The sequence below is a fragment of the Xiphophorus maculatus genome, chromosome 18 (genome assembly GCF_002775205.1).
Source record: "Xiphophorus maculatus strain JP 163 A chromosome 18, X_maculatus-5.0-male, whole genome shotgun sequence".
NCBI classification, from domain to species: Eukaryota; Metazoa; Chordata; class Actinopteri; order Cyprinodontiformes; family Poeciliidae; genus Xiphophorus; species Xiphophorus maculatus.
Window position 1 is genome coordinate 27877536 of NC_036460.1, and position 25934 is coordinate 27903469.

Here is a 25934-nt window from a genome sequence, read left to right on the forward strand (position 1 = left end):
ACCGGCCGCGCCAACCAGACTGTGACGTAATATTTTTCATGTGGTGCGTTCAATGAGGTACGGAAACAGGCTACTTTAAATATAACATATTCAAAAAAGATGTTTGTCCTTTTTTTTTTTTAAATAAATAGAAAAAGGGAGGTGAAACACTGTTACTCGTGATAAATTATAGGTCATATAGAGTCGTACTATATGGCATAATTAGTCACTCTTTGACGTGGGGATTAGTAACGCGCACTAAAGTTGTGACAAACCTCTCAAAATGCGCTGTAGTTGTTTCAGGACAATTGTTTTTGACAAAAAGCGGTAAATTTGCAGACTGCGCCATCTGACGATGTTCAGTTTACTAATTTCGTGTTAGATACGCGGTGCACTTCAATATCATGAAATAAAACGAATCCAATCATTCCTTGAAAAACGTTGTTTTTTTTTTAATTATGTGTTTTAATATTTAACTGTTCATTTTGAGGCCAATTAGTTTTTAAAAAATTGTTTTCATGACGATAATATTTAATAACACCAATTAAAAATATTTGCATACAGAAATAAGGCCCTGGTACTGCGAATCCTGGAATCCTGCTGGTTTGACAACAAACAGCAGTTGACAACTTTGACAGTGACAAGACACAAAATGTCATTGCTAAAGAAGCAAATGGCTCAAACGATTGGTTAATAATGAAAGATTAATTGGAAGGAAATAGCGTTTAAAAAAAACAATCTCAGCACCCTTGAGATGATTACCAATCACAGCCCACTCAAGAGTTTGGGGGAGATTCACAAGGCGTGGGCTGCTCAGTGGACAAAGTCCCATTTTCAGATAAAGGTAAATCTTACATTTTATTTGGAAAGCTGTCGATGTGTGTTTTAGCAAGTCCAAAGTCAACTCAGCTGTTTATCAGCAGCTTTTAGAGAACGCCGTGCTTCTTTCTGCCCACAAACTAAATGGAAATGCTGATTTAATTTCCCAGCGTGACTCGACTCCAGTACACACTGGCCCAATGAAGTACTGACAGAATAAACTCCACAGTAAATGCGTTTCACTAAACCCACACCATTGAATTAAAGTACCTCTTCATCAGTCTTTTGACATATAAATCATTTCTGCATTGTTTTTCAGCAACTGTACACAATAACCATCTAAATGAATGCATGAAATATATAATTATGTACAAAGATTTGTGTAAATGACAGGAAACAGTCATTTACACAATATTCATATATTTTGTACCACGTTACTAAAATATATGATAATATCGTGATTTATTTAGATACACAACCTATTATTTCATGTAAAATCATAACTCGTAGCCATGAAGGGATTCAGATTGATGCATTTATTTACCTGCAATATACATTTTTTTTAAATCCAGGAACATACAGAATCAAGCTGCAGCGTTGAAATTGTGCTACACTGCAAAAACACAAAATCTTACAAAGTCTTTTTTTGTCTAGTTTCTAGTGCAAATATCTTAGTACACGTGAAATAAGATAAGAAAATAACATTTCAGCAAGATCCAGCAGTTTGTTTTAACTCAAAAATTCCTTAATATTGATGAAAAGGTGCTAGTTCCACCGGCAGATTATTTCACTTGTAACAAGAGAAAATGTCTTGGTAAAACTGAAATAATCTGCCACTGGAGCAAGTAGTTTATCATCAATATTAAGGAATTACTGACTCAACACAAACGCCGAAGTCTTGGTGAAAAGTTACTTGTAAGTTAGTTTTAATCTTATTTCAACTGTACTGAAATATTTGGACTAAAAATATTAGTAAGATTAGTAAGATATTGGTAGGATTTTGTGTTTTTTGCAGTGCAGACATGTTGACATCATAAAGAGTCCAAGTGGCATAAAAGGAAAACCTCAGCGTCATCTAATATGACACTCCATCGTGTATTTACTTACATTTTTCAAATTTCTTAGGATTGGCCCTAGGGTTAGGGTTATCCGATCCTCCACCATATGGAAGCAAGAGTCCTGGACTTTAAGGATGACATGGTGGTTAAAGTTTTGGCAGACAGAATCAATGCTTTAGTTAACCATATTAAGGTTTTGTTTCTGCGCAAAGTTTAGACGGTCTGAAAAGTTTAGGAGCGGCACATAAATGTCTGCGTAAGGGCAGGTGTCCTGAGCCGTGTTCAGGAGCGTGGAGAGGAGTTTTTGAATTGAATTTTGGTCCCTGTATTCCTTGTTGTTGATGCCGAAAGAAAGCTGGACTTTTTTTGGCATCATTGGAGGTTCTAGCTTTTTTCAGGATGTGACTGGCGTGTTTGAATTGCAGGGTAGCAGGGTAGCAGTTGACCTGCATATCTGGGTGTGTGAGTTTGGGCAAGATACTTTGTTTCAGAAAAGTTATACTGCAGACTGAGGCTGTGCAATTATCTAACTGGTTTGAGTTTTCCTGGGGGTATTGGGGGGGGGAAGCAAATGACTTTAGTCTCTATTTAGGATTAAATTCAAATGAGCCCATGTGATTCTTGTCAGTTGGGAATCCTACTTTATCTTTACTTCCAACATCCCCCCTCTGCAGGACAGGGGCTCCGGGATTGGGGTTATTGATGACACCCATGAAGATTGGTATGTGGGTTACATCATCCATTAGCACAAAGAAGAAAGGCTGACTGAGGTGAAAAATAGGATTGGATGCCCTCGAGATGATGGTCGTTGTGGCTGCGGCAGCCCTCGCGCCGTCCTCGTTTATCTCCATGCCAGACTTGTGCATTACACTGGACACCAGCAGGGGGCCGTCTGCGATCCCACCCAAATTGGGATTCAGGAACATTTCCCCAAGACCTGGGATAAAACCAGCGATTAGAGAGGTGGCTTTTAGGGTCCTTTGTTTTACCAGAGCTTGCAGATGTGAGGAGATTACATCTTACCTAGTTTGGTAAGAACTTCCTGCAACTCCTGAGAATATTCCAGCTTGAATTTGGGAACTTTAACTTGGACAGCCCTCTCTTTGGGTAGACGTTCATACAAGTTGGAGATATTTAGGTTCGAGGAAAGTAAAGACACGTTCACTTTCCCCGACTCAGGCATGATAACCAGCAAACTCATGTCCTTTGTGAATGGGAACCTTGCCACCTGCACACAAAGAGAAAGGATGTAGTAGTTTCTTAAAGAGTATTTTCCAGGTACTTCGTGTCATTTTATAGCATAATTAATTAACTATGTTAACTTCAGTTATTTATAAAAATGCTATATATATATATATATATATCCAATATGACATAAAAGACATTTTACTTTGTATATAAACGCCTTCAAATTGGGCCTCCGTTGCTTTAAAAACCCCTGCCTCTGCCTTCATGAAGTCATCACAACTTAATTGCTCTATTAACCCTTTAATGACATTTTTACCGCTGAGAAGTAGCTCATGTAATGAGCACATGCGCAGTTCAATCCGGTGTTTGCTAATTGCTGCTGGCTAGTCTGAAGGAGTTGAGAGGAAGAGTCATGGGGGAGAGCTGCTCTGTGCGGTGGAAGCTTGGAGGCTTGTCAACTGCGTCTCAGAGGAGTAGCTGTTGTCTTGCACAGCTGAATGGTTGCCATTGGAGATTTAAGGATTTCTCAAACATGCATGAAAGAATCAAAGCAACACCCCAGGTATGTTTTTGATGAGGGAATAACATGAAACTCAAAAAAGTTGATTTTACCAAACACTGCCCCTTTAAGAGTTAGATTCTAAAGTGAGTTGGACATATTTTGGGGTCATTTCACATCAACACTGTTTTTGGTTGTTTTTAATTTTTTTTTTTTTTAAATGAAGAAACCTAGAACTGTAAAGCAGATTTGCAGTTGTCCATTGGCGTGTAGTAACAGTTGGATACTCGTGTTTTCAGCAATATTTTCAATTTTACTACGCATGCCTATTAATCAACTTACGTGAATAGATGTGTATGAGAACATACTGCCTACTCAATAAATTACAGAAAAATAATTAAAATATCTTATTAATGTAGCAGGTTTACTTATTCCTTTAATTTTAGATAAATAATTGTAAATCGAATCCCCTTAATAATGTGTAGCTGACATGTTTTGGAGGTCTAATGAATAGATAGAGCAAACAGAGAGGTATTAAAACTCTGAATCCCAAAATGCTTTGGTCCAAATGCCTTATACCTATTGTTGCACAGATAATGCAACAATAGTTGTTGTTTTTTTAATGAACATTTAATACCAAAACATATGAAGATACAGGGGAAAAAAAAGATGTTGAACTTTAGCATTCCTTTGCATCAAATTTTAAAAACAAATTCCCAGAGAAACAGAGACAATAAAACTTCAGAAGGTGCACTTTACCTGAGCCCCCAGCTCACTGTCCATTAATAAACTCAGCTGATGTTTGGCATCGTCCATCATATCAACATCCACCAGGTGCAAATCATCAAGGTAAAAGACGCCTTTGGAGGTGAAGTTCGGGTCAAATCGAGCTTTCCATTCCCCTGTCAGACACACGGGGAAATAAGATTTCCATTTTTAGTCAGCGGCATCTTTCAAACCAAAAAATACTTTACGAAGAAACAATAAAATTTTTTGGTAGCTCAGAGAAGGAAAATGTACTTGATTATACTCTTAAAGGCATACAGACACATATAAAAGCATCGGAATTTCATCAAAAAGTTCATTTCATAGATTATTAGGTTTTCTAAAAGCTGAATTTTCACAAAACTCACCAAAAATGAACACCGTGTTAATAAGTGCAAGAGTTTCACTTTATCGTTTAAGTAAATGAGCTTTTCAATCATGTTCATACATATTAATACGTCTGTTGGTTCGAAGTCGGCATGTTGGCCAATCACCTTTGAAGTAAACGGCATTGATGAGCATGAGAAGCAGATTGGGTGGCAAAGAAGACAGGAAGTCCATCATTTTCCCCTCTGTTGCGTTCTCTACCCACTCATTTATCTGCTGAAGGCTTTCCACTATTGCTGGCTCCGAGTCGTAAAACCGCAGCGACTCGCTCACAAACTCTTGCTTTCCCTTAAACCCTAAAAAAGAAAAAAAGATGTTCAGTTTTTCTTTTTTTGGAGGGGGGACTCAAAATCAGATATTAAGACAGAAATCAGAAAAAAAAGGGGCTAACCTTGACGCAGAAACATGCGCGTGGCAATTTGCACGTCGCCGTTTCTCAGCTGCGTTAAGACGTGTCGCAGAGACTCGTGGTAACACGGCACGGTGTTCTCATGCAGGTGATACATCAGCAGCTCTTCCGTCTCGTTTTTCGCACCTTTAGACAAAACACAATTCCAAACGGCAATCTCAACTACGTCATAACAAAGCAGGCTAATTCAGCAGAGGCGGTGAGCAGTTCCTGTCGTACCTAAAGCCAGTTGCGAGAGGGCCAGAGATATGCTTAGAGGAGAAATGATGACATTTGGCTGCTCTGGTGTCGTCTCCAGGTTTTGTAAGAGCTGCACCCCCAGTCTCTGAATTGCAGCAGTGATAGTTTGTTTGGTGTCAGGTCTTCGGCTGATAGCCTGACAACTGTCTCCCTTTTCTTCATCTGGCGACGTCTTGTTTGCCGACGGCAGGTCGGACGTCGCAGTAACAGTTGTTTCGTTTAGAGTTGTCGGCTCCGGTGTCCCCTGGCTTTCACCTTCCTATAAGCAAAAGCGACAAAACCCGGGATCCTCACTGAGCGTGCAGTACAAGAACACAAAATGTAACAAAGCATTTTTGGTCTGGTTTTTAGTGCAGATATCTTAGTACACTTGAAATAGGACAAAACTAACTCAGATGGAACTTTTCAGTGAGATAAACACACTTGTTTTAAGTCAGTTCAATTCATTGCCGTTTATCTATAAAGCGCCAAATCCCAACAAATTTCGTCTCGAAGCACTTCACAAAATAAATCTATACATTTAAAGTCAATCCAGCTGATTTTAGTTCTCAAACAGTTCAATAAACTCAATGAATTACTCAAAGTAGTTTGTCTTGTTTCTTTTCACACTTAAAACAATTTCCTGTTTTAGGTGACAAAGTCAGCCAGTGGAACTAAAACTGATTTTTTTATTTTATTTCAAGAATTATTAACTTAAAATATTTTTTGTCTTGCTAAAAAAAAAAACAACCCTTAATTTAGTTTTGCCTCATTTCAAATGTACTAAAATATTTGACTGAGAAACTAGAGCAAAAAGTACTTGGTATGATTTTGTGTTTTTGCAGTGTGTTAAACACAAATTTCTCAATTCTTGCAGAAAAAGTTACTTTTAAGTTAGTTTTTGCCTTATTTCAAGTGTACTGAAATATTTGAACTGGACCCTAGACCGAAACGACTTGGTAAAAATTTGTGTTTTTGCAGTGTGTTAAACAAATTACTCTGTTCTTACTTCTATGGGTTGACTGGGGTTTAGAGGAATTAGGGGGATTGACTGATCTTCTGCCACTTCAGCATTCTGTCAAGGACAAGATAGCAGAGGACAACGGTCTTTCAAAGTTTTCCGTAATCAATACAGATTTTTTAGACATTTTTAGATAGGTTGTTTACAGTAGTTCCTAGACTGCAGAGACAAATTAACAGGAGTGTCAGGCAGAGGTCCATATCCAAGAAAAGTAACTGTAAGAGAAAAAATATAATACAAGGTCATTTTTCCTCAGAGGCTTACATTTCTTCGTTTCTGAAGTAGTGTGAGACAATAAATTGTCACTACAGATTAGTCTCTCTTCCTAATTTCAGCTAAACATAAAACATCACTAGTTTCTATATAGCTTTATCATGGTTGTAGTTGTTCCTACAAGCTTAAACCCTTAATTTTCATTCATTTTAAGGAACACAGACACCCGAAGCATTTCTCCAAAGCAAATAAACTACAGCAGAAGTTAAAACTTGTACCAAATCAACCTTAAACTGCAACCTTCAAACCTAATCTAGCTAAGAAGCACAGAGAAGTGATTAAATGTTAAGTCAGAGTCATTTGTCTGAAGCATATTTAAAGACAAGCATTGTACGCCTTGAACATTCTCAATCTGACAAAGGGGGGAAAAAAACATCTTAAATTGAAGATGAAATTTAAAATACGTTTACCTTTTTTTTTTAAATGACAATAGCTTGTCTAAAAAAAAAAAGGAGAACCTACTTTACGGTGAATGGCTGAATTCCCTGAGAGTAAAAGATTGGCAGCTGCTCAGCAAACAGTTAAATATCAGCCTGCATTGATCGGGGAGGCGGAGGGTGGCGGTGCGGTTCAGGCCACTATTTGTTGGTAAATGCAGCCACAGAGATTAGTCCTGGGTTAAATAACCACACGCTTGAAATACGCAGTTATTTCGCTTGTTAGTGGGCCGGTGATGTGACCAAACTTAATCTCCCGACAGGAAACATGACAAACCTGTTACAAAACAGTGGCTAATCCCAATGCGCGCGCGGATACAAACAAAACGTGCCGGGGAAAAAATGGCGACTTATTCCGTGACGAGGAACAACGCTCGCGCATTTCCCAGAAGGGCCCGGATTATGACATAGCAGTTAAAACATGAGTGGCACCAAAATCTCGCTTCTGTGCCAAAAAAAAAACAACTCCCATATTAAGTTTGCGATTATCCAAAGAGCAGTACAGAAATTATTACATAAAAAATTATAGCATCAAGTAAAATGTATTGCAGATAATATGCCTGCCATCTGCGAACAACTGTACAATCTGTCCGGAAGTGGTTAGATGAGATAGACTGGGAATCGTGATGAGTCGCACAAAAAAACCCTGAAACACAATGAAAAGATGGAGGCAAGTTTTTATTAAACAAGTTAATAAATGAATGTCACCAACTCTTATTTTTGCTTTAAATTCTGCTCCAAAAGTTATAGCATATGTTATCAGAACAATTTGATCTTTAGGCAAGTAATTTAAAAAAAACAGTGTTGCAACATAAAAGCTCTAGAGTTATACAAAGTGCAGAGCTTTTATAGATTTATGCTACTTCGCTTTCAAAACTGGAAAGTTAAACTACATGTTTGGACACAAACATTTATATGGATGTATATATATATATATATATATTCATCAGACACCTTTATTCCATAATATTTCTTTAAAGGTATATAAAAAGGGTGACGATAAAAAACAAAGTTGTTTCTCTTGGCATTGACTGTTCCTACAGTGCCTTAGAAATCTATTTATACCTCTTGAGTTTTACATATTGTGAGGTTACAACCAGACACTGTATTGTACTGTCTTAGGATTTTATAAGACAGATCAACATAAAGCAGGTTATAATTGGAGGGGGAAAATAATTCATTTTTAACAACTCTTAGGAAATAGGAAGACGTAAACCAAAAGTCATAAAGTGATATATATATATATATATATATAAACCTATATTAAACACCTATGAATTACTTTGGGTTGATCAATCACATTAAACTCCTAAAAAACGCATAGAAGTATCTGGTTGGACGTGGCAATTTTGGAAATGCTCAAGAGGAGCAAATACTTTTCCAAGGCACTGTATATCAGGTTTTGAAAGTTGAAAACTAAGAAGAAGAAAAAAAGAAAAAAATGTGGTGAGTTTTTAACCAACTGGTATGCCGAGCAAAATCAGCATCTACACACACACACACACACACACCCGCGTACCACATAATGTCGCTACAGGGGTTAAAACATGGTCTTCATAATCCTGAAGAAATTTCAAGTAATCCATTTGCTGAATAAAAACATTGAGCTTAAAAAAGAAAAATCAGAGTGAGACTCTAAAAATGTTAAAATTCAGGCCTTAATTGTGCAGTAGATTTCAAGGCTGTGTATCTAACATTTTGTCCCCCACCGCTGCCCTCCTCTCTGATCAGGCACGCCAACACGGTCATCACAGCGGCAAGTGTACGTTTATTATTCAGGATGTACACACACACACACCCCCTACACGCACACCCAAAGAGCTATGAAAACAGGTCTTTAAAAGAAAAAATAAACATGGGAGTCGCAAAAACAGAAATCACTTGCTCTACAAATACTGCATAGTTTTAATCAGTGCATTTGAATCGACTCGTTAACGTTGAGGAAAACGGTAGGTGAGGACGATGAATTTTTGGTTTTCTTCGGAAAAGTGTAAACTCTCCGTGAGACTTTCCTGAGCATCTGTTCCAATTTATTTATTTATTTTTTTCAATAGCTGACCTGGGTAAAAAAACAACAACAAAAAACCAAACAAAAACAAATGACCTAGTCAAGACAAGGGTCTACTATTAAATAGTACACATCCACAGAGAGAGGGAATAGATTTCGGTGTGCATGATGAATCTCGACGGCGTGGCGCACCGTCGGCTCAATAAATTCTGTGCTAGTAGGCAGATTAGCATGATTCTGCAGATGCTAAAGAAAGCATTTTAAACCCAATCCAACTATTTCATCTCCCTATGAGTTCAAAGGGGGGTAGCTCTGCCTCAGACCGCCGCTCCTCTATTAAAAAGACACAGTAAATACCAGTGGAAAGAGTGTTTAGTGCAGCTACAGGCTACGGTTTTAAGCTAACAGCCTGATGGCGCCGTTGTCGGAGCCAAGCAGCAGCAGCCTCTTGGTGGGCAGCACAGCCAGGCTGGTCAGGGTGCCGCGGAAGTTCTCCGTGCTCAGCTTCGTGCTGCTCACGGGGCTCAGGGAGATGTCGGCCATGGAGTACACCCCGATCTTGCTGGCCACCGTCCCGGTGACGATCTGCGAGCCGTACAGGTCGAAGGCGTGGATGTGGTCGGACTGCGACTTGTACTGGCGCAGCGGCTTGTTTTCCAGATCCTTCCACACGCTCAGGGTGTAGTCGGTGGAGGAGCTGATCACCAGGTTGCCCTCTGCTGCCTGAAAAACAAAAGACGAGAAAGCAAGTGAAATAATTGGCCCGCAACGGTAAAAGCTGCTCCACAGACGTTTACAGCTCAAAGCTCACTAAGTTAAGTGGTTTCGTTGAAAGGAATTTGAAAATAAAGACTTCATTTAGCTAGTTCAGTCAAAAACTTCCCTGCGAAAAACATAAACATCTGAGTAATTTCAATGTGCTTGTGAGCCATCGGTGTGTTCTTTCTAATGAGTAACCTATGTCCATATTTGCCTAAACTTGTACCTTTAAAACTAGAAATACAATCCTTGACCCAATTTGGGGTTAAATAAAGTTTGCGGTCTGTTGACAGCATATCTGCTGGGTACAACTTTCATCATCTCTGACACACTACACTAAGACGATGAAAACAAAAGAAACTTGGTCTGATATACGTTCTAATAGTAGTAACAAAAGCCTAACCTTTTAGGTTGAGCTTATAAGGAGTATATCAATAACCTATACAGGTATTTTAGAGCAATTTGCACTACGGTTTTTTTAAAGCCAATCATTATGAAATGATTTTGGAAACTGGTAAAGAATAGAAATTATTTATGAGTTAATACGTTAGAATTGACGGGGGTGTACTTTCTTCTTACCATGAGTGAAATCGTACAAAATAGAGGTAGAATCACAATAAATAACCGTTACATTTTCATACACTAATATCAGAAAACCACCGTATTTGATGAAATTATTGAAATATTAAATAAGGGGAGAACAAAAATACATTATGCCTGTCTACAAGTAAATAATTAGATAAGATGTAAAAACTTGTTTTGGTTTAATATGAGATCTGTGCATGAGAGGCCAACATTGCCATTCCGACAATATGGACGATGCGTACAGGATGCATACGGTTGAGCAACCTTTATCACTATATCTGCTGGTTTCATCAAATCAAATCAAATATAAGACTTTTTAATGCTACCTTGAATGAAATTTAAGATAAAAAAATAATTATCATAGGGGAAGATTGGGGGATTCTGCTAAATTACAAACAAGCAAGAATTATGAAATGTCTGGGGTGGAGACATTTGTGCAGCCTTCTCACACTGATTCTCTACAGCCTGAACCTCCATAGTGCCAAGCCTAAAAGTAGTTTTTTTCTCTCCACATAATACGCCTAGCCTCTTATGGTTTGACAAGAGAAGAAAGTCAGTGGCAAAAATGAACGTTGTTCAGCCAACTGGCGATACAGTTACACTTACCCACCACGACAGACGCAAAACAAGCTAGCTAGCTACCAAGGGTATATTATTAGCAGCTCGATAGCAACAGCTTCAACCACCACGAGTCACAGAAATCAGTGAAGATGTCCAAATTTTGCAGAAAAGTGTTACCAACTCAGTAAAAAACATTGTACAGTATGTGACCAATGGACATGCTTTTAAAAACTGTTGACTTATGTTTATATAGTACATTTAATCATTATGGATATGGTTGTATTTTTTTCCCCTATCTTTGGTTTATAATATTCTTTTGTTTTCTCCTGTATTAGTATGTGTGCATTTGCTTTCTACTGTATGATATTGTGCTGCATTATGTTTTAATGTTTTTTTTAAACAGAGCTGTTGAAAATGAGTTTGCACTCAATCGTCTTAATTGGTAAAATAAAATTTTAAAAATCCTGCTCGGAAAAAAAATCATGTACAAGAATACACAAGAAAAATAATAAAAATTTAAGACTAAATTTAATACATTTTATGGCCTTAATTTTTGATTTATGCATTTAAGGCTTTTTAAGGATACACATTCATACTATTAATAATAATAATAAAAAACAAATTTAATAGTAAAGAAGGTGTTTTAGGCAAAATGTCACACTGCACTTTACTAACTATTTATATTTCAATATTTATCAGTATGTGAGAATTTTTATGAATTCTATTATCTGGAGTCTTTTTGTTTTACTCATGTACCTTGAAATTGCTAGCAATACCAAGAATAATCCAGATGAAACCATATTGTCAGCAATGCAAATCTACACAGGAAGGTTTACCTTCATTTGGAGAATGTCTCCTTCATGAGCTGGCCAGCCCTTCAGTATGAGGCCTGTGCGGGCGTCGAGCAGAACAATGAATCCTGAGGAGAATCCCGCCGCTACCGTGCGTCCTGAGGGGCTGACTGCCAGGTAGCGGATGAGCCCCGCGCTGATGTTGTTGTACGCCAACCGAAATTCATGCTGCAGAGACACAGGAGAAGATTTGTCACTTTTGGCACTCGAATAACTCAGTCGTGAAGAAGCGCAAAAAAAGCCCGCTCTTTCGAAAGGCGCGGCGATGATTAATAGCCGCTGGGCGGTGAGCGACTCGGGTCTCGAGAGAACGAGCTCTCCAAGTGAAATTGCTACCTGCAATCCAGGCTTTCGAGGATCAATGAAGCGGAGAACAGAATCCGCACTGCCAAACACAACGCTGCAGTGTGGAGCTGGCATTGTGGTGACGGCTGTAATTGGATTCTTCCCGTCCACGGCTTCATACAAACGGATTGGCTTGCCTAAGGGAGAGAATACAAAAAAAAGAAAAAGTAAATACACTGAAATAAAACAGGCAAGCAAAAAAGTGCAAAGTTCCAAGAACAATTTAGTCACGAGCCGAAATGAATCGCATAAAGTTTCTGCACCTGTATACTGGTCCCACACATGGACAGTGCCATCACAGCTAACGACTTCCTGTGATGTCTCCAGCTGACCCACGTAGAACACAGACTTCCGATGCTCGCTGTACGTCTGCCTGGGATCCACCTCCTGAGTCCCGTCGCCATAGTTATAAAGGGGCCAAAGCTTCACGGTTTTGTCTTTGCTCCCGGACAGGAAGAAATCTTCTCCCAACAGCGGAGACAGACATTTCACGGTCCCTGAATGGCCTAAGAAGCTCTGCAGTCTGATTTGGTGAAAGTGGAAATGGGAATCTTGCTGGTTAATACCGATCTCATACTGCCAGTAGGCCAACCAGTTGCCCTGTAGAGAGCGGGTGCTACGGGGGAGCTCTTGCTTTAGGGCGCTGTCCTCCGGGGAGAGGCCCGTTATCCAGGTGGAAGAGGAGGACGCACCTGTTGAAGGAGCGGAAAACGTGGCGGCGGTGGTGATGATGGGAGTCGTGTGGCCGGTGCGTCCCCAAGAGCTGGCCAGACTGTGGTTGGCGTTGCCGTCGGATTCGTTGTCGTGGGACACTTGGATGCGGTTCCCCACCAGGTGGCTTCCAAACGTGCCCGACTCGGGGAGGGAGTCTCCCTGCACGGTGGAGCTGTGTGCGGGGGCGGGGAATGGGTTACAGCCAACTTGTCTGCCAAGGCCAGAGGAAGAGGTTGGCTCCAGCCGGGGGGACGAGCTGAGGCTGGTCTCCGAGGTCCCCTGGCTCAAACTCTGATGATACGACTGGGCCAGTTGCCAGACGAGTTCATGATTTGGGACCAGTTTCCGAATGGCAAAGTCACCTGTTGACAGGATACAGAACAATGAGTTGCACCACCGGAGAACCTATACATTTAAAGAACAAATATTATGCATTGTCCAGGCACATAGCACCATTTTTACAATCAAGTAACAATGTTCACTTCAGTTGTTATAAAATGCAGTATATATCAAACATGACGACTTCGTAATTTGACTACAATTTTACTCTTTCCGACACTCCCTCTTCAGTGCATCATCACAGCAGTGCTTCTCGTTATGCAGTTCACAACCGTTCTTATGAGTGTTGGACTGAGAAGTAGTTCGTATGATGAGCTCAGCGGACTTGCAGTTCCACCAGGAGTTTGCTAATTGCTGCTGCTGCTAGTCTGAGTAGCTGAGAGAGGGAGTTTAGGGGGAGGGGTCCTCTGTGATGTGGAAGCTCCAAGGAGGAGCTTTGTGGAAATAGGCAGAGCTTCATGGAAGCCCCTAATGGTTGCCACGAGAGATTAAAGGATTTCTCAAACATACATGAAAGAATCAAAACAACCCTCCAGGTATATTTTTGATGAAGGAATAACACTGTAAGAGGATATGAAGTTTGAAAAAAGTTCATCTTACATTATATGCTGCTTTAAAGACCCACTAATCATTTGGACAGTTTTAGCTTTACTTGGTGTACAGAAGGTAATACCCATTATTCAGTACTTTTTTCCCCTATCCCTAAAATAAATTAGAGAGAACTCCAACCTCTCACTTTTTTTATCATCATCATCTAATCAAAATGAGATTGGGTGTGAGTACTTAATCACATTTTTGATTATGCATATATAGGAAGAATGTTTTATATCCTTAATGTTCTGTTGAAAGACAAAACGTCTACCTCTACTAAAGAACTAGCAGCATTTTTTTTCTCCTGTATATTAAATTTTCTCAATGTCAAAATCGGCAAGTCAAGACCTCCACAAAAACTAGAAATTAGTATCAATACCCTTTCATCTCTATATTTAACATACAACTTTAACAAATACCCTTATTTCTATTCCATTTTCAACTGAGGAATGCGTTTTGTCAAATGATGAGGAAAGCATTACCTATGAGACAGTAGAAGGGGATGTAGGAGGCATAGGCCATCTCAGAGTTAAATACAGTCTGCAGCTCCTCCAAGACCCCCATCTCGTACGTTACATTTGACCCCTCGGGTGTACAAACATCCACCAGTGTTACTTCTCCCACAACTCTCCGCGGGGCATGATTTAGCTGCAGAGGTAAAGAGACAATGGTGTCACTCTACTTGGAGTCAATTTAGTTTTATTTTCATTTAAAAAAGAAAGAAAAAAGAGTAAAAGCATGTCTGAAATTCTCTTTTTCTTTCTGGTTAAACTTTTATATTAAGTCTATACTTATTGAAAACTAGACATTTGTTGGTTGTTGCAAAAGTATTCAGACCCATTTTCACATTTTATCTCATTACAACCACAAAATTACTATGATTTTATGTGGTGGACCAAAACAAAATGATTGTGGAGAAGCAAAATGATTTGTGGTTTTCAATTCGTTTCCCACACAAAAAGAATCTGGTGCATTTATGTTCGATCTCCATCTTGGTTTCTAGTCCTCTACAGCTTCCAACAAGTTTTCTTAGCATCTACTTGTATTAAAACCAGTCTTTTCCAATGTGAGCTGCATATATCTCAAGAGCTACTATAGTTGGCTGCTTCTCTGATTATCACTGCCTTTGTCTGACTAGTTAGTTAAATATAGACATCAATGTCTTGCTAGTTTTCTGATTGGGCTAGAACTAGACAGATTGATTAGCCCTTCATAAGTTCATAGCTTTTAATATGATTTTATAACCAATCTATAAATTTCTCCACAGTGTTAATCCCAGATTAAGTTTTATCACTTATCTTCTTTAGTCAACATTTGAAGCAATTGGTTCCACAGAATTTCGTTTTAGGGTATTGACATGAAGAGCGGTGAATACAATAGGAGACCAGATTTCCAATTGTAAAATTTTATTTCCACAAACATGTACCATGTTCTTCTGACACTACCATGATGTGATCACATCAAGTTCTGACCAAAAGCCTGAATGTTTATGGAGTATGAAAACTTTTGCAACATACACTTACAAAGGGAGTTGACATATAATTCGACTTATTTAAGGGCTTCTGGAGTCTGACATTTAACTTCCATAAAATTGTTGTCATGAACGGTTGCAGTGCAGCTGTACCTGGGGCTGGAGAGAATGCATCAGAGAGAAAACAGCAAAGAAGCGACGCAAAGTGTCAGCCATGTGCTGTTGCACCATCTCCCTCCCAATGCGCAGACAGATGAGAGCCATTAGGCTCAGAGTCTTGAGGCAGACAGCAATGCGGGTTTGTACCCCGTTGGGGAACCTGCACAATATGGAAGTGAAAGAATTGATCAGAGGATGACTGATGTCTACATCTCATGGTTTCTGATCCGATACTGTTCAGGCCAACCACAAAAAATAGAGTCCTTAAACTTGAACAGAATGACATTTTTTAGGAGCAAAAGACAAAGATAAACTGTATTTGGGATATTTTTGCTGTTTAATGTCTGTAACTGTAGTCTGAAAACTTCTTGATCCACAATGTATGTGTGTTGTGCTTTACCCCATTCGCGGCGTAGTAATCAGATCTAGAAGTGGAAGGAGCACATCCTGATTGATTTTCATAAGCATGTCCATTAGCGTGGTATCCGAGAGAAAGACAATGATCTTCTGGGTAAGTGCTACGGCGCCGAGCAGACTTGCTTCCTTACGCGTGTTAAGACGCTGCGAAGATGGTGGAGACACCTGGAAAACATTTGAGAAGCATAAGCCTTTTCGGCTCCTTTTTAGAATAACTTTAGCTTAAGCCTGGGCAATATTTCCTAAAAATAAAACCTCAGATGTTTTTTTTCATACCAAAACTGGTTTTCTTTTTTTACAAATAAATTATAAATGACAATCTTGCTTTTAACTTAATCATCCCTTCTAGGAGTTGACCTGAATTCAAACTCCAAATAAATAAGTTGTAAAAATTGTTTGTAAAACAAGAGGACAAAAGGCCCTGGGTAACATCACGGAATTATGGAAGCCCAAGGAGTGGGTTGGTGAAAATGAAAAATAAAATAATAAAGATTTTCAAAAAATTTACTCGTCATAAACAGAAAAAGCCATTAATCAAGAATATTGATTTATTTCTTAGCACAGTTTTTTTTTTTTGGCTATTGTGGTTGTTTTAATTCTCATAATCCAAGCCAGGGTCAGGGGTTGCAAACTAGCAGTAACTGGCATAACATCTACTTTATACTATACATGGGACAAATATTCTGTTAAATAAACTAATGGAATAAACAAAATATCATGTACCGGTAAATGTAATATTTGGGTACTCTAAAAACAAAGATTCCAAGTTGGAATACAGTATATACTGTATATATATAATTTTTTTTCAAAAAATTTTTTTAAGTCTTACCAGATATCCAATGTAAGGCAAGTACTGGTAGGTGAGAACAGGTTCTCCATAGAGTTGAGCTATGTAAATGAGACAGTCTAAAACAGGGCCTGCTGTTTGATCACCAACAACAGGCTTTTTCTCATATACACTGCCCATTCCCACACTCTCCAGCAGGCTTTCCACAGATGGCGGGGAAACAAACTGGTGGTTTTCAGGTCCTGTAAAGAAATAGTAGTTGATGTAAAACAATGTTGATATTGAAATAAGGCACCAAATACGATTGATATGATGAATTCACACACCAATGTAACAGTTTGTAAGCAGTCTCAGCAAATTTCTGGCAACATATCGAGACGTCACTGTTGGTCCGAGTTTTGCTGATAGCCATCGAACCGTTTTGCAGACTGTATCTGTGAATAGCAACACGATTAAAACATTAAAAGTTACACAGCAATTAAAAAAATAGAAGCTAAGAACAGCTTGCTCACCTAAAAGAATCTTTTGCTCTTTCTCCTCGGTCTCCTCTGATGGATCTCTGTCGTCTTCCTCTTCCTCCTGATCATCTACAATTCCTTTGTCAGTCTCATCAAGTCTCATCCCGTTAATCTCTCCTTGAAGAGTTGTGAGAGTGGAACCTGAATCTGTGAGGTCAAGATTGAGGGAAGCTGCGTGACCCATCTCCTCCTTCCCATCGCTGGCTAGCTCTTCTTCCTCTAACTCTCCGATTTCCTCTCCCTCACTAGCATGTTTCAGATCCTGGCTGCTGTCTGCAGATTTCAGACTGGCTCTGTCCCGCATGGAATCATCACCCAGAGAGAGCTCACTTGTGCTGCTTTTGTCACTTAATTTGCCCACACTTAAAGATTCCTGATCTTGATCCTTGCTTGCAGAGTTCTGGTTTTGCTGCTTCCCACCACCAACACCGTCTCCACTGTTGACATAAAATTCATTCTGAAAGTCCTCAGCTTCTGAAAGAAACACTTGGTCATTGAGACTGATGCCAGAGGAGTAGTCAACTAGTCCGGTGTCTCCGACCAGCCCAACTCCTCCACTCACCCCACTGTTACTGCCCATGTTGCCACCGACAGACGCAGATGATGGCCGCGCTTTGCCATCCTGGAAATCCTCTTCCTCCTCCTCTCCAAGGTTACAGATGCCAGTTCTCAGTCCTTTAAAACCTTCTCCACCAGTGCCCGAGCTTTCAAAGCCAGTTAGAACTTGCAGCACATGTGGGAGTAGGCTTGAGAGGAAGGCCTGGAGACCAAGCCTCATAATCAGTTGAAGGACAAAACAGTCAGTGTAGAGATAGAAACGTCCTTTGAGACAGTGGGGGTTTTCATAAACGTTGATCAGCGGCTTTAGTAAGTACTTGTTTGCATTTCTGGGACCTAGGACTGTAGAGATGGGCTCAAAAAGGTACCAAGCAGCATAGACCGCAGTGGATTCCTCTAGCATGAGGGCTAAAATGAAGGGCAAGAGAATCTCAAGACCTTCAGCAGTGATGTTAGTCCGCAACAGTGCTTCAAGCTGCTGCCACAGGTGGAAGACAATGTCTCTTCCCTGAAGGCTACACATAGTACCCATCTTGCCATGGTAGGAGAAGATAAAATCGTGAAGTGCAGCAAAATAGGAAGGGAAGGGAAAGGGACTAATGATGGAATTCAACAACTGATGAGGGCTTGGAGGAGGGAGGCCATCGTAGATAGGGTCATAATTGAAAAGAAGAGGCTCTGGGCAAACTGGTTCTTCTCTGTGTGCTACTTTAGCATGCTTTTCTAAGAGCAACAAGGACTCAAGAGCATGGTGCAAAGACAGAGGCACATCGCGGAGGTTTGCAGAGCACAGCTTGATGACAGCCTGGAAACGCTGTCTGAGTGGAGTGTCTGCTTTCAGGCCTCTAAGTTTGGCGGCATAGAATATCTCTGCCGTGAAAACACCGAGTGCCTGCACATCTCTTTGGAAGAGGTTGGTGATAGAAGGTCCAGGTTCAGTTTTCAAACCCTCTCTTCTTGGGCAAGAAGATTTTGAAGGATGCAAAATTTCAGCATGAATACTTTTTACCAAGAAGTTATTTAACTTCTCCAGTTCTTCTAATGGTTGCAACGGGATGAAACCTTCAGGTAGAATGATTTTAACTTCTTCTGTGTTGGTAGTAACAACATTTTCTCCATGTTTTTTGTTCATTGGGCCACCTTTTTGTAACACTGCACTTCTTAAAGCAGGAGCTATGCCACTTGAGAAATCATTTGTCAGTGGACTTGGAGACTGAGATGCATGTGCTGTGCGCTCGCCGCTAATTTTACCTCCACCTGCACTGATAGTTGGCAGATTGACAGGGCAAGATATAGAGGTGGATGAGCCAGTGGAAGCTAATGAGTCTATAGCTTCTGTACCTTGTTCAAGATCATCATCCTTATCTACCGTGATCCAACCAGAGGACTCGCACCCTTTGGATTCTGGTATCATTCCATCCAAAGTGTCAACAACGGCATCAACAGAAGGGATGTGTAAGGAAGGCACATTAAGAGCAGCAAGGCCAAGAATAGGAGGTTCTGCTGGGGCATATTGGGAAGCAGATAAGCGCGGTGGGTGGGGCTGGTCAAATAGCTGAACTACACCATAGGTAGTCAGATTTGTGTGGTTGTCCACAAGGTGCAGGCACACATTCTTGGCCTTGATAGCTTCTTTACCTGACAGCTTATAACCAAACGTAAGATCTATCCAGTGATGTAAATGCTGGGAGACATCTCTGCTCTCCAGAAGGTCCCGATGTACCTCAATAAACTCTTCACATGACTTGCACCAAGAAGGCACATCCAGATCGGGCATGTCTGGGTGGATTGAGCTGAAAATGGAAGGATCTGTGTAAAATTCTGGAATGCATTCATCAGGAGTCCAGCTCTGCATGCGCTCCATAGTCGCTGGGTATTCATTGGGCTCCCACTGTGACCTAACATGGCTACAAAGCACTGACTTGGGAGTCTGTCTGGCTTTGTAGACATAGTAGGTAATGTCTGACAGCACATCAGATATGTGATGAGGCACATGCAGGTGCTCGGACTGTGCAGCACCTCCAACACCGACACTGAGATCTCCACCTACCCCAATTCCATTACCCGTTGCAGCTGCCAATGCCTCTTTGGTCATCTCATATGTGAAGTCCAGCTGCTTGTCCCCCTTGTTGAGCCTGAATTTTGACCTCCTGAGGTCCCGAAATTTTCCAAAAGGGACTGTAAAATCCACAACCCAAGGCAGCACTGGGTGATAGTTAGGATCCCCTTCCCGCCGTCCAGCCAACCTGTTCAACTCCATCAAGTAATAGAAGTTACTGACTCGTCCATGAACCCAATCCAGAACCAGTGCCTTCAGCTCATCAAAGCAGTCCTTACACAGTCTATTGTTCTCTTGGCTCAAACACTTAATGTCTGTTGGCAGGGCATTTTTTGGTTCTTGGCTTACACCATCATCCCTGTCTGCCTCTTCTGATCCCAGGTCCTCATAATGAGAAAGATTGAGTTTGAGATGGCTGCAGAGTTGCTCATCGACTGCTATGTCCTGAAGAGACAGCTCTCCACAAGAAAGGCCTGCTGTATGGCATGCCCGCATAGCTACTAGAACCTGGTAGATGATAAACAAGACTTTGGCATGACTGTTGGCAAGCTTTGCTGGGCTGAAGGACACAATGTCGTGAAGTGAATATTGAGTGTACGGTAGAATCACATACATCATTTCTGCCGTCTCCAGCAAACATTCTGCAGGGAGGACATTAGGGCAAAGATTGTCTGACTGGGACTTTGAAAAGCAGGATGAGCTGGGTGGCAAAAATATGTCTTTTTCCTTCTCTCTGGCTGGAGAGAGGGAAGGTGAACCTTTGTCTGGTGAGATAAATGTCAAATTGAAGAGCTTCTCCAGTGCATGGCGTACTGCATCTACAGCGGTAATATGCATTTGCTCACTGGGGCCAGTATATGCTTGCACAAGTTTGTAATGAGCTTCTCGCCAGAGATTTCTGGAGGAAAAGAAAAAAATAGAGAAAAGGCCAGAAAGTCAATAAAAACCTTGTCTTGTAACTGCGTATTACTCCATGAAGATATTTAATTTACAACTTTTGTACATTTCTACAGAAAAAAGATCACTGCATATATCATTAAAACTGTCTTTAAGTAATCATGCCCTTGACTGTAGGAAAACATTTAAAGAACACGATTAACAAAATATATGAAACCTGAGTTAACAAGTACGCTAAAAGACATTACTGCAGGTCAGAAGCTTTCACAAATGTTTAATGACCATATCATAGCTTCATTAGTGGTGCATCTTATAAACCAAGTATATATGAATAAACAATAATGGTTACATATTTATAGTTGTAAATGTGTGGTTTCTTTGCAAGTTAGAAAGGGGCTAATAACATGAAATTCAACACAATCCTAAATGAAAACTTCCAATTTGCAAAGTATTTCTAATTTAGATACCTAACGTGATATTTTTATTAACATGTGATATATTTACTATTTAGAAATGTATTTAAAATACAAAATTACTTCTTTCCTGGTTAAATTAAGTAGGCTACTAAAGGCACTTTAAAAAGTACTAATATATTTATTAGAAAATTATCCTTGGATCACAAACCTTTCATTAATTTAGCTTAGTTCGAACACTGAAGCAGAGATGAGTTTTTACTGTACCTGACATTATGCTGTGACACACTCTGCATGGTTTTAACATACGAGTTCTGCGAAAGCAGTTCCATTTCACGATGGCACGGATCCCTGGCCAATCTGTAGCTCAGCTTACTTTTCCTCAGACCCTGAATGCACACTCGTGTCCAGCCAGGTGGCAGCTTTGTCTGTGAAGACCAGAGATGTGTGGAGATTTCTGCCGCGCTGCTGCTTTCAAAGCGAGCACAGCGCAAAACCCTCTTCTCCCTGAGGCCCATCACCCAGCGCGTAGGAACCAAGGCTACGAGCTCTCCAGGACGGGGCCCCTGCCCCTGCTGCCGCCGGTCAACTCCCAAGTCTCGCTCCACTGCCTGCATCAGCCCCTCCATGGTGAGTCCTTAATTGCTGGTTAGCAGTTGCACTCTCACCAGTGATGTCACCACAGTTTCTCCCACTAGTTACAGTATTCAGAGCTCCATGGAGAAAGCTTTTAGAGCCGAGCCGGTCTCCTTTTACCCCTGCAGAAATGGCAGACAAAAGAGAAATACAGTAAATATATGAAACAGGTACCACTGATGACTTTAAAGATCAGTAAAAGTACCTTAGAATTAACTTTGACAACATACAGATACTCTAAAATGTGAGCTCTTTAATCAGGTCTTTCTTGGAAAAGCAGTATCCAGCATCCAAGAATATTAATGGGTAGTCGAGTAGAAGAAAAAAGTGTGGGACAAAAATTTTATAAAAAGATATAGTTATATGACATATCTAGGGATTAGGCTACATAATTTTGTACTTCCTGTGTTAACCCACTTGCAAAGAAAGTCTTATTAGGGTTAAGGAAAAATTGGTAGACTATTGATCAGTGGTCCAATTTCTTCTTTTTAGATTAAGCTAACTTTTGTATTTGACTTGGAGATCAGCCCCCACCTGGTGTTGTATACATTGTTAACACAGATGGATACCAGCATAATTTAGAGTAGTTAATACTTCTATCTGCTGAGAAAAATTGCAGGGACTTATTTTTTAGCAGGACTTGGCATCTGTCCAGACTGCCTAAGGAAGAAGTGCTTTCTTTGAATGAGAACTGTATCATTGTGTTTGACCGAACAGAAAGCTTTCCTAATGTAAACCTACTGAGAATCAATGTGATATCAAATGTCAAGAGGAAGACAACAAGAAACCAGACTCAATAAAATAAATGACCTGAAGGTTACTATTAAAGCAACCTGGGTTTTCGTTACCACCTCAGCAGAGACAAAGGCTGATGGTTTCCATGCCATGCTGCACTGATGTAATCATTTATCCAAAAAAGGATCCCCAACCAAAAATTGAGTTCATTACATACTTTTGAGCAGGCTAGCATTTCTGTTTTGAAAATATTTTTTTTATTCATTTTAGCATTCTAATTTCAGCTTAAGCCACCACATCAAATGTAACTGAAATAAATTTGAAGTTAATCACTCTGTTTAATAAATCTAGATAATGTGTATTTACTTTTAGAATAAAATAGGTGATATTGATGGCATTTTAGCCTATTGACATGCATCTGTATTAAGGTCTTTGTACTTGGCCGTGGAGAGAAATGGTCAAGCTTTGCAAATGTGGGGTAAGATACTTTCCATTTCTTAGATTTAAGCAACTTTAAAACGCGATCTGATGCCAATAAAAGAGACGAATAAAACTGAAAGTCCAAGGTCTTGTCTTGCATGACTGCAGTAGCTTTTCTCATTAGCAACCCATCTACTTAAACTAAATTAGATGAGTTTAAATAACTGCCTCCAAGACAACTGCCTTGTCTGGAAAAACCTGAAGGTACTTTTAGCACAATGAAAGTTCTACTCACTGCATCTAACACAACACCATGTTACCTCAAGTAACATTTATGCGTTGACCACTAGGCAATACCCACCAAAAATTACCAATAGTGCAAACTTGATATATTTCTCAATGATTGTAGAGTAAACGTTAAAATAAAGCCCCTACAGCGAGCTGAAAGGTTAGATGAGCCTTGAGAAGGATTTTAGGGAAGTAAAGCTAGCTAACACGTAGCTAGACAAAGAGGCTAACGTTACATCAAAATGAGCTACAAGATAACATTATTAAGTCCGTTGCGAACAACACAGACGAAGCACTTTAAATGTTAACGCCACTGTAATTACAGACACCAGCAAGTGCGCCAACTCCTCAACGCTTAGCTCACCTCTCGCCACTTGTAGCAGTTGACAGCTAGTTGGTGTCGAGCTAACGGTGCGTCCCCGCTTCACGCATGACGGCTCTCTGTCACGCTACGAACCCGAGACATGCTGCGAGGGTAGCTGCGTTTGCTTCATTTTCCAGCGTTTCCCCCCCCCCCAGACGTGAGTACGGACAAGCAAACAGACGCACGGACGGGCGAGAGGCAGTCAGCCGACAGTGTTGTGTTGTGAGCTAGTCGGAGCCATGTTTGAGAAACGGCGCCTCACGTGACACAGCATCAGCCGCGTCTCATGTGACTCCAGCTGCTGCCCTTCAGCAGGCAGGACAGCAGCCTCCTCACTGACCCCCATCCAGCTGGCTCCGAGGAAATAAAAGCAGCTATTCATGCCTATCTAATTTAGTTTAATACTATGTTTTTGTTGTTGGTTTGTTTCTTTGTGTATAATCCAGTTTTATCCCCCCCTCCTTCTTCTTCACGTGGAAGCAGTCCGTGCTGGCACTTTTTCCAAGTTGGGAAGATTTTTGATGTCGACGCCATTTTTGTCGATATCAAAATAATATATAGTTTGTATATGTTATATACAAAATGTATTTTGTTTAGTAATAAACAAATAAATGCATATACAAATATATAAACAAATACATAAATCCAGATAACAATAGTCATAAAACACAATTGCAGATTAATTAATTTGATGTAGCAAAAAAGGGAAAACAGGCTGTATCACGAGCACAGTGAATTATTCAAACAATCTTTATTAACGGAACCCTCTTCATACAGTCAGGCGTAACACAAATTGTTTTACAATTTTTTTTTTTTTAAAAAGGAATATATTTAACCGACACTCACACATAATTATTGAACTGATATTGAACAATATTTATCTTATCAAAACACAAGTGTGGATATTAGGTTACTGCCAGTCCAAATAATTTGTTTATTGTGTTTATGTAGTGCAGAAAATGAATACATTAGTAATTATTAGCTGTTTGAAAATATGAGCCGCAGTGAAAAATAGCACCGGTGGATGTCCTTTATTTATTTATTTATTTTTATTTTTTTACTTGGAATTAGAGAGTAACACATTAACAGTAATTTATTACCCTCATAGGTCCTTTTGCACTCACCTGATTTAAATTCTCCAGGTTTTGACTATATACATGCATTTGAGGCTCAGCCAAACTGCTGTAGTTGTTATGTTAAACACTGGAGGGCGCTGCAGGTAAAACCTGCCTGTATTCGACAAGTTCCTAAATCTGTTGTAGGGACAAGTTATTAGATAACAAACCTACGTCATTACATTTTATTAATAACATAAATTGTGTTCATCAGGACTGTGGACACTTTAAAGTCTATTTTGAATAGGATGTTTTTTTAATTATTTAAAAAAAATCTTGAACAGAGTGGGAAAAAGAAACCAAAAATAATTTCAACTCCATCCGCAGGTTAAGAATGACGAACATCACCTGGTCTTTATTCCTGGAGCTATTTAAAGTCAGCAATGTAATGATGTAATGTTTTTTTCTGTGCAGTTAAGTTATAAGGTTTTGCGGTCATTCTGACTATAATTTTAGACTTTTACTTCCATTTAGCACTTTCTGTAAAAAAAAAAGTGTCAAAATTAACAAACAGGAAGAAAGTAACAAACAATGAATGAATGCAAACTTTATATACACTTTAATTAGTGTACTTTATTTTTAAAGCAGTCACTGGCTTAATCTTAAGTATTCTCTAATTAAATGTGCTTAAATTTCATCTTTGTTTTCCAAATAAAAGATTATTGTGATTTCTATTCAATTTGTTTTCTTTTACGTAGAATAATCTCTTGAAGTCCTGGTTCTGAGAAATATCTCTGGTCTGAATTAAATCTAAACAGGATATAAAACCTTCTTGTAATCATGGTGCCCTGGATTAAAAATAAATAAATAAATAAATAAATAAGCACAGACAAACCTTTGCACTTTAAACATGTTTGTCAAGTTTTCTTAAACATTAAGAGACGCCTGACTGGAGTGTTGTGTGAGTTTTGTCCACAAGGTGGCAGTGTAATCTCACACACAAACTTTAGTTCACGTTTCATAGTGAAGCTTCCTGTCTTCACAAAATGTTCATATCAGTTTAATATTTACTGCAAAAATAATAACTCTCACATATATACTTCCATTTTAGTGTTCTCTAAGTTTACTTCCTACCCTGGTAAAGATGTACTAAAGATCTTAAATACTTTTTTTAATGGAAGTAAACGAATTGGATTATAGAAATTGGCTGCACTTCTTTAACAATCGATTTTGGATATTATTTTGATCTTCAGCCACGTTGACAGACTGGCAACCTGTGCAGGGTGGGTGTGTAAACACTGACTAGATCACCATACAGTCATTTAGTCTTTGAATATTTTGGATGTTCAC

At 39.6% G+C, this 25934-nt stretch overlaps 2 protein-coding genes across 3 annotated transcripts; both read right to left on the bottom strand.

Annotated features, from left to right (window-relative positions):
• Positions 1-2396: 2396 nt before the first annotated feature.
• On the bottom strand, positions 2397-7291 carry LOC102236077 (alpha-2-antiplasmin-like). Of its 2 annotated transcripts, none has more exons than XM_023350723.1 (9): positions 7080-7291; positions 6491-6559; positions 6333-6398; positions 5324-5603; positions 5087-5230; positions 4803-4991; positions 4303-4445; positions 2880-3084; positions 2397-2793 (listed from the first exon to the last, which is right to left on the bottom strand). In XM_023350723.1, the coding sequence occupies exons 2-9, from the start codon at positions 6542-6544 to the stop codon at positions 2441-2443; spliced, it is 1434 nt and encodes a 477-aa protein (XP_023206491.1). In that variant the 5' UTR covers positions 6545-6559; positions 7080-7291; the 3' UTR covers positions 2397-2440. The 2 variants fall into 2 exon arrangements, with proteins under 2 accessions (XP_023206491.1, XP_023206492.1); XM_023350724.1 differs by having other exon boundaries at positions 7028-7291.
• A 420-nt stretch (positions 7292-7711) lies between these two features.
• On the bottom strand, positions 7712-23783 carry wdr81 (WD repeat domain 81). Its single transcript, XM_005804091.2, has 12 exons — positions 23530-23783; positions 21354-21844; positions 17154-20674; positions 16968-17075; positions 16684-16883; positions 15838-16019; positions 15432-15597; positions 14290-14455; positions 12427-13239; positions 12155-12300; positions 11804-11986; positions 7712-9785 (listed from the first exon to the last, which is right to left on the bottom strand). The coding sequence occupies exons 2-12, from the start codon at positions 21713-21715 to the stop codon at positions 9459-9461; spliced, it is 6174 nt and encodes a 2057-aa protein (XP_005804148.1). The 5' UTR covers positions 21716-21844; positions 23530-23783; the 3' UTR covers positions 7712-9458.
• Positions 23784-25934: the final 2151 nt, after the last annotated feature.

Bases quoted from the DNA above. Each gene is read 5' to 3' on its own strand.
- wdr81 (XM_005804091.2), bottom strand. From the start codon at position 21,715: ATGGAGGGGCTGATGCAGGCAGTGGAGCGAGACTTGGGAGTTGACCGG. The intron at 15,598-15,837 runs GTAAAGCACAAC...CATATTGTGCAG, and splicing joins ATTACTACGCCGCGAATGGG to GTTCCCCAACGGGGTACAAA. The intron at 11,987-12,154 runs GTAGCAATTTCA...GTGTCTCTGCAG, and splicing joins CTCGAAAGCCTGGATTGCAG to CATGAATTTCGGTTGGCGTA.
- LOC102236077 (XM_023350723.1), bottom strand. From the start codon at position 6,544: ATGGACCTCTGCCTGACACTCCTGTTAATTTGTCTCTGCAGTCTAGGA. The intron at 4,992-5,086 runs GTTAGCCCCTTT...TTTCTTTTTTAG, and splicing joins GCGCATGTTTCTGCGTCAAG to GGTTTAAGGGAAAGCAAGAG. The intron at 4,446-4,802 runs GTGATTGGCCAA...TGTGTCTGACAG, and splicing joins CAATGCCGTTTACTTCAAAG to GGGAATGGAAAGCTCGATTT.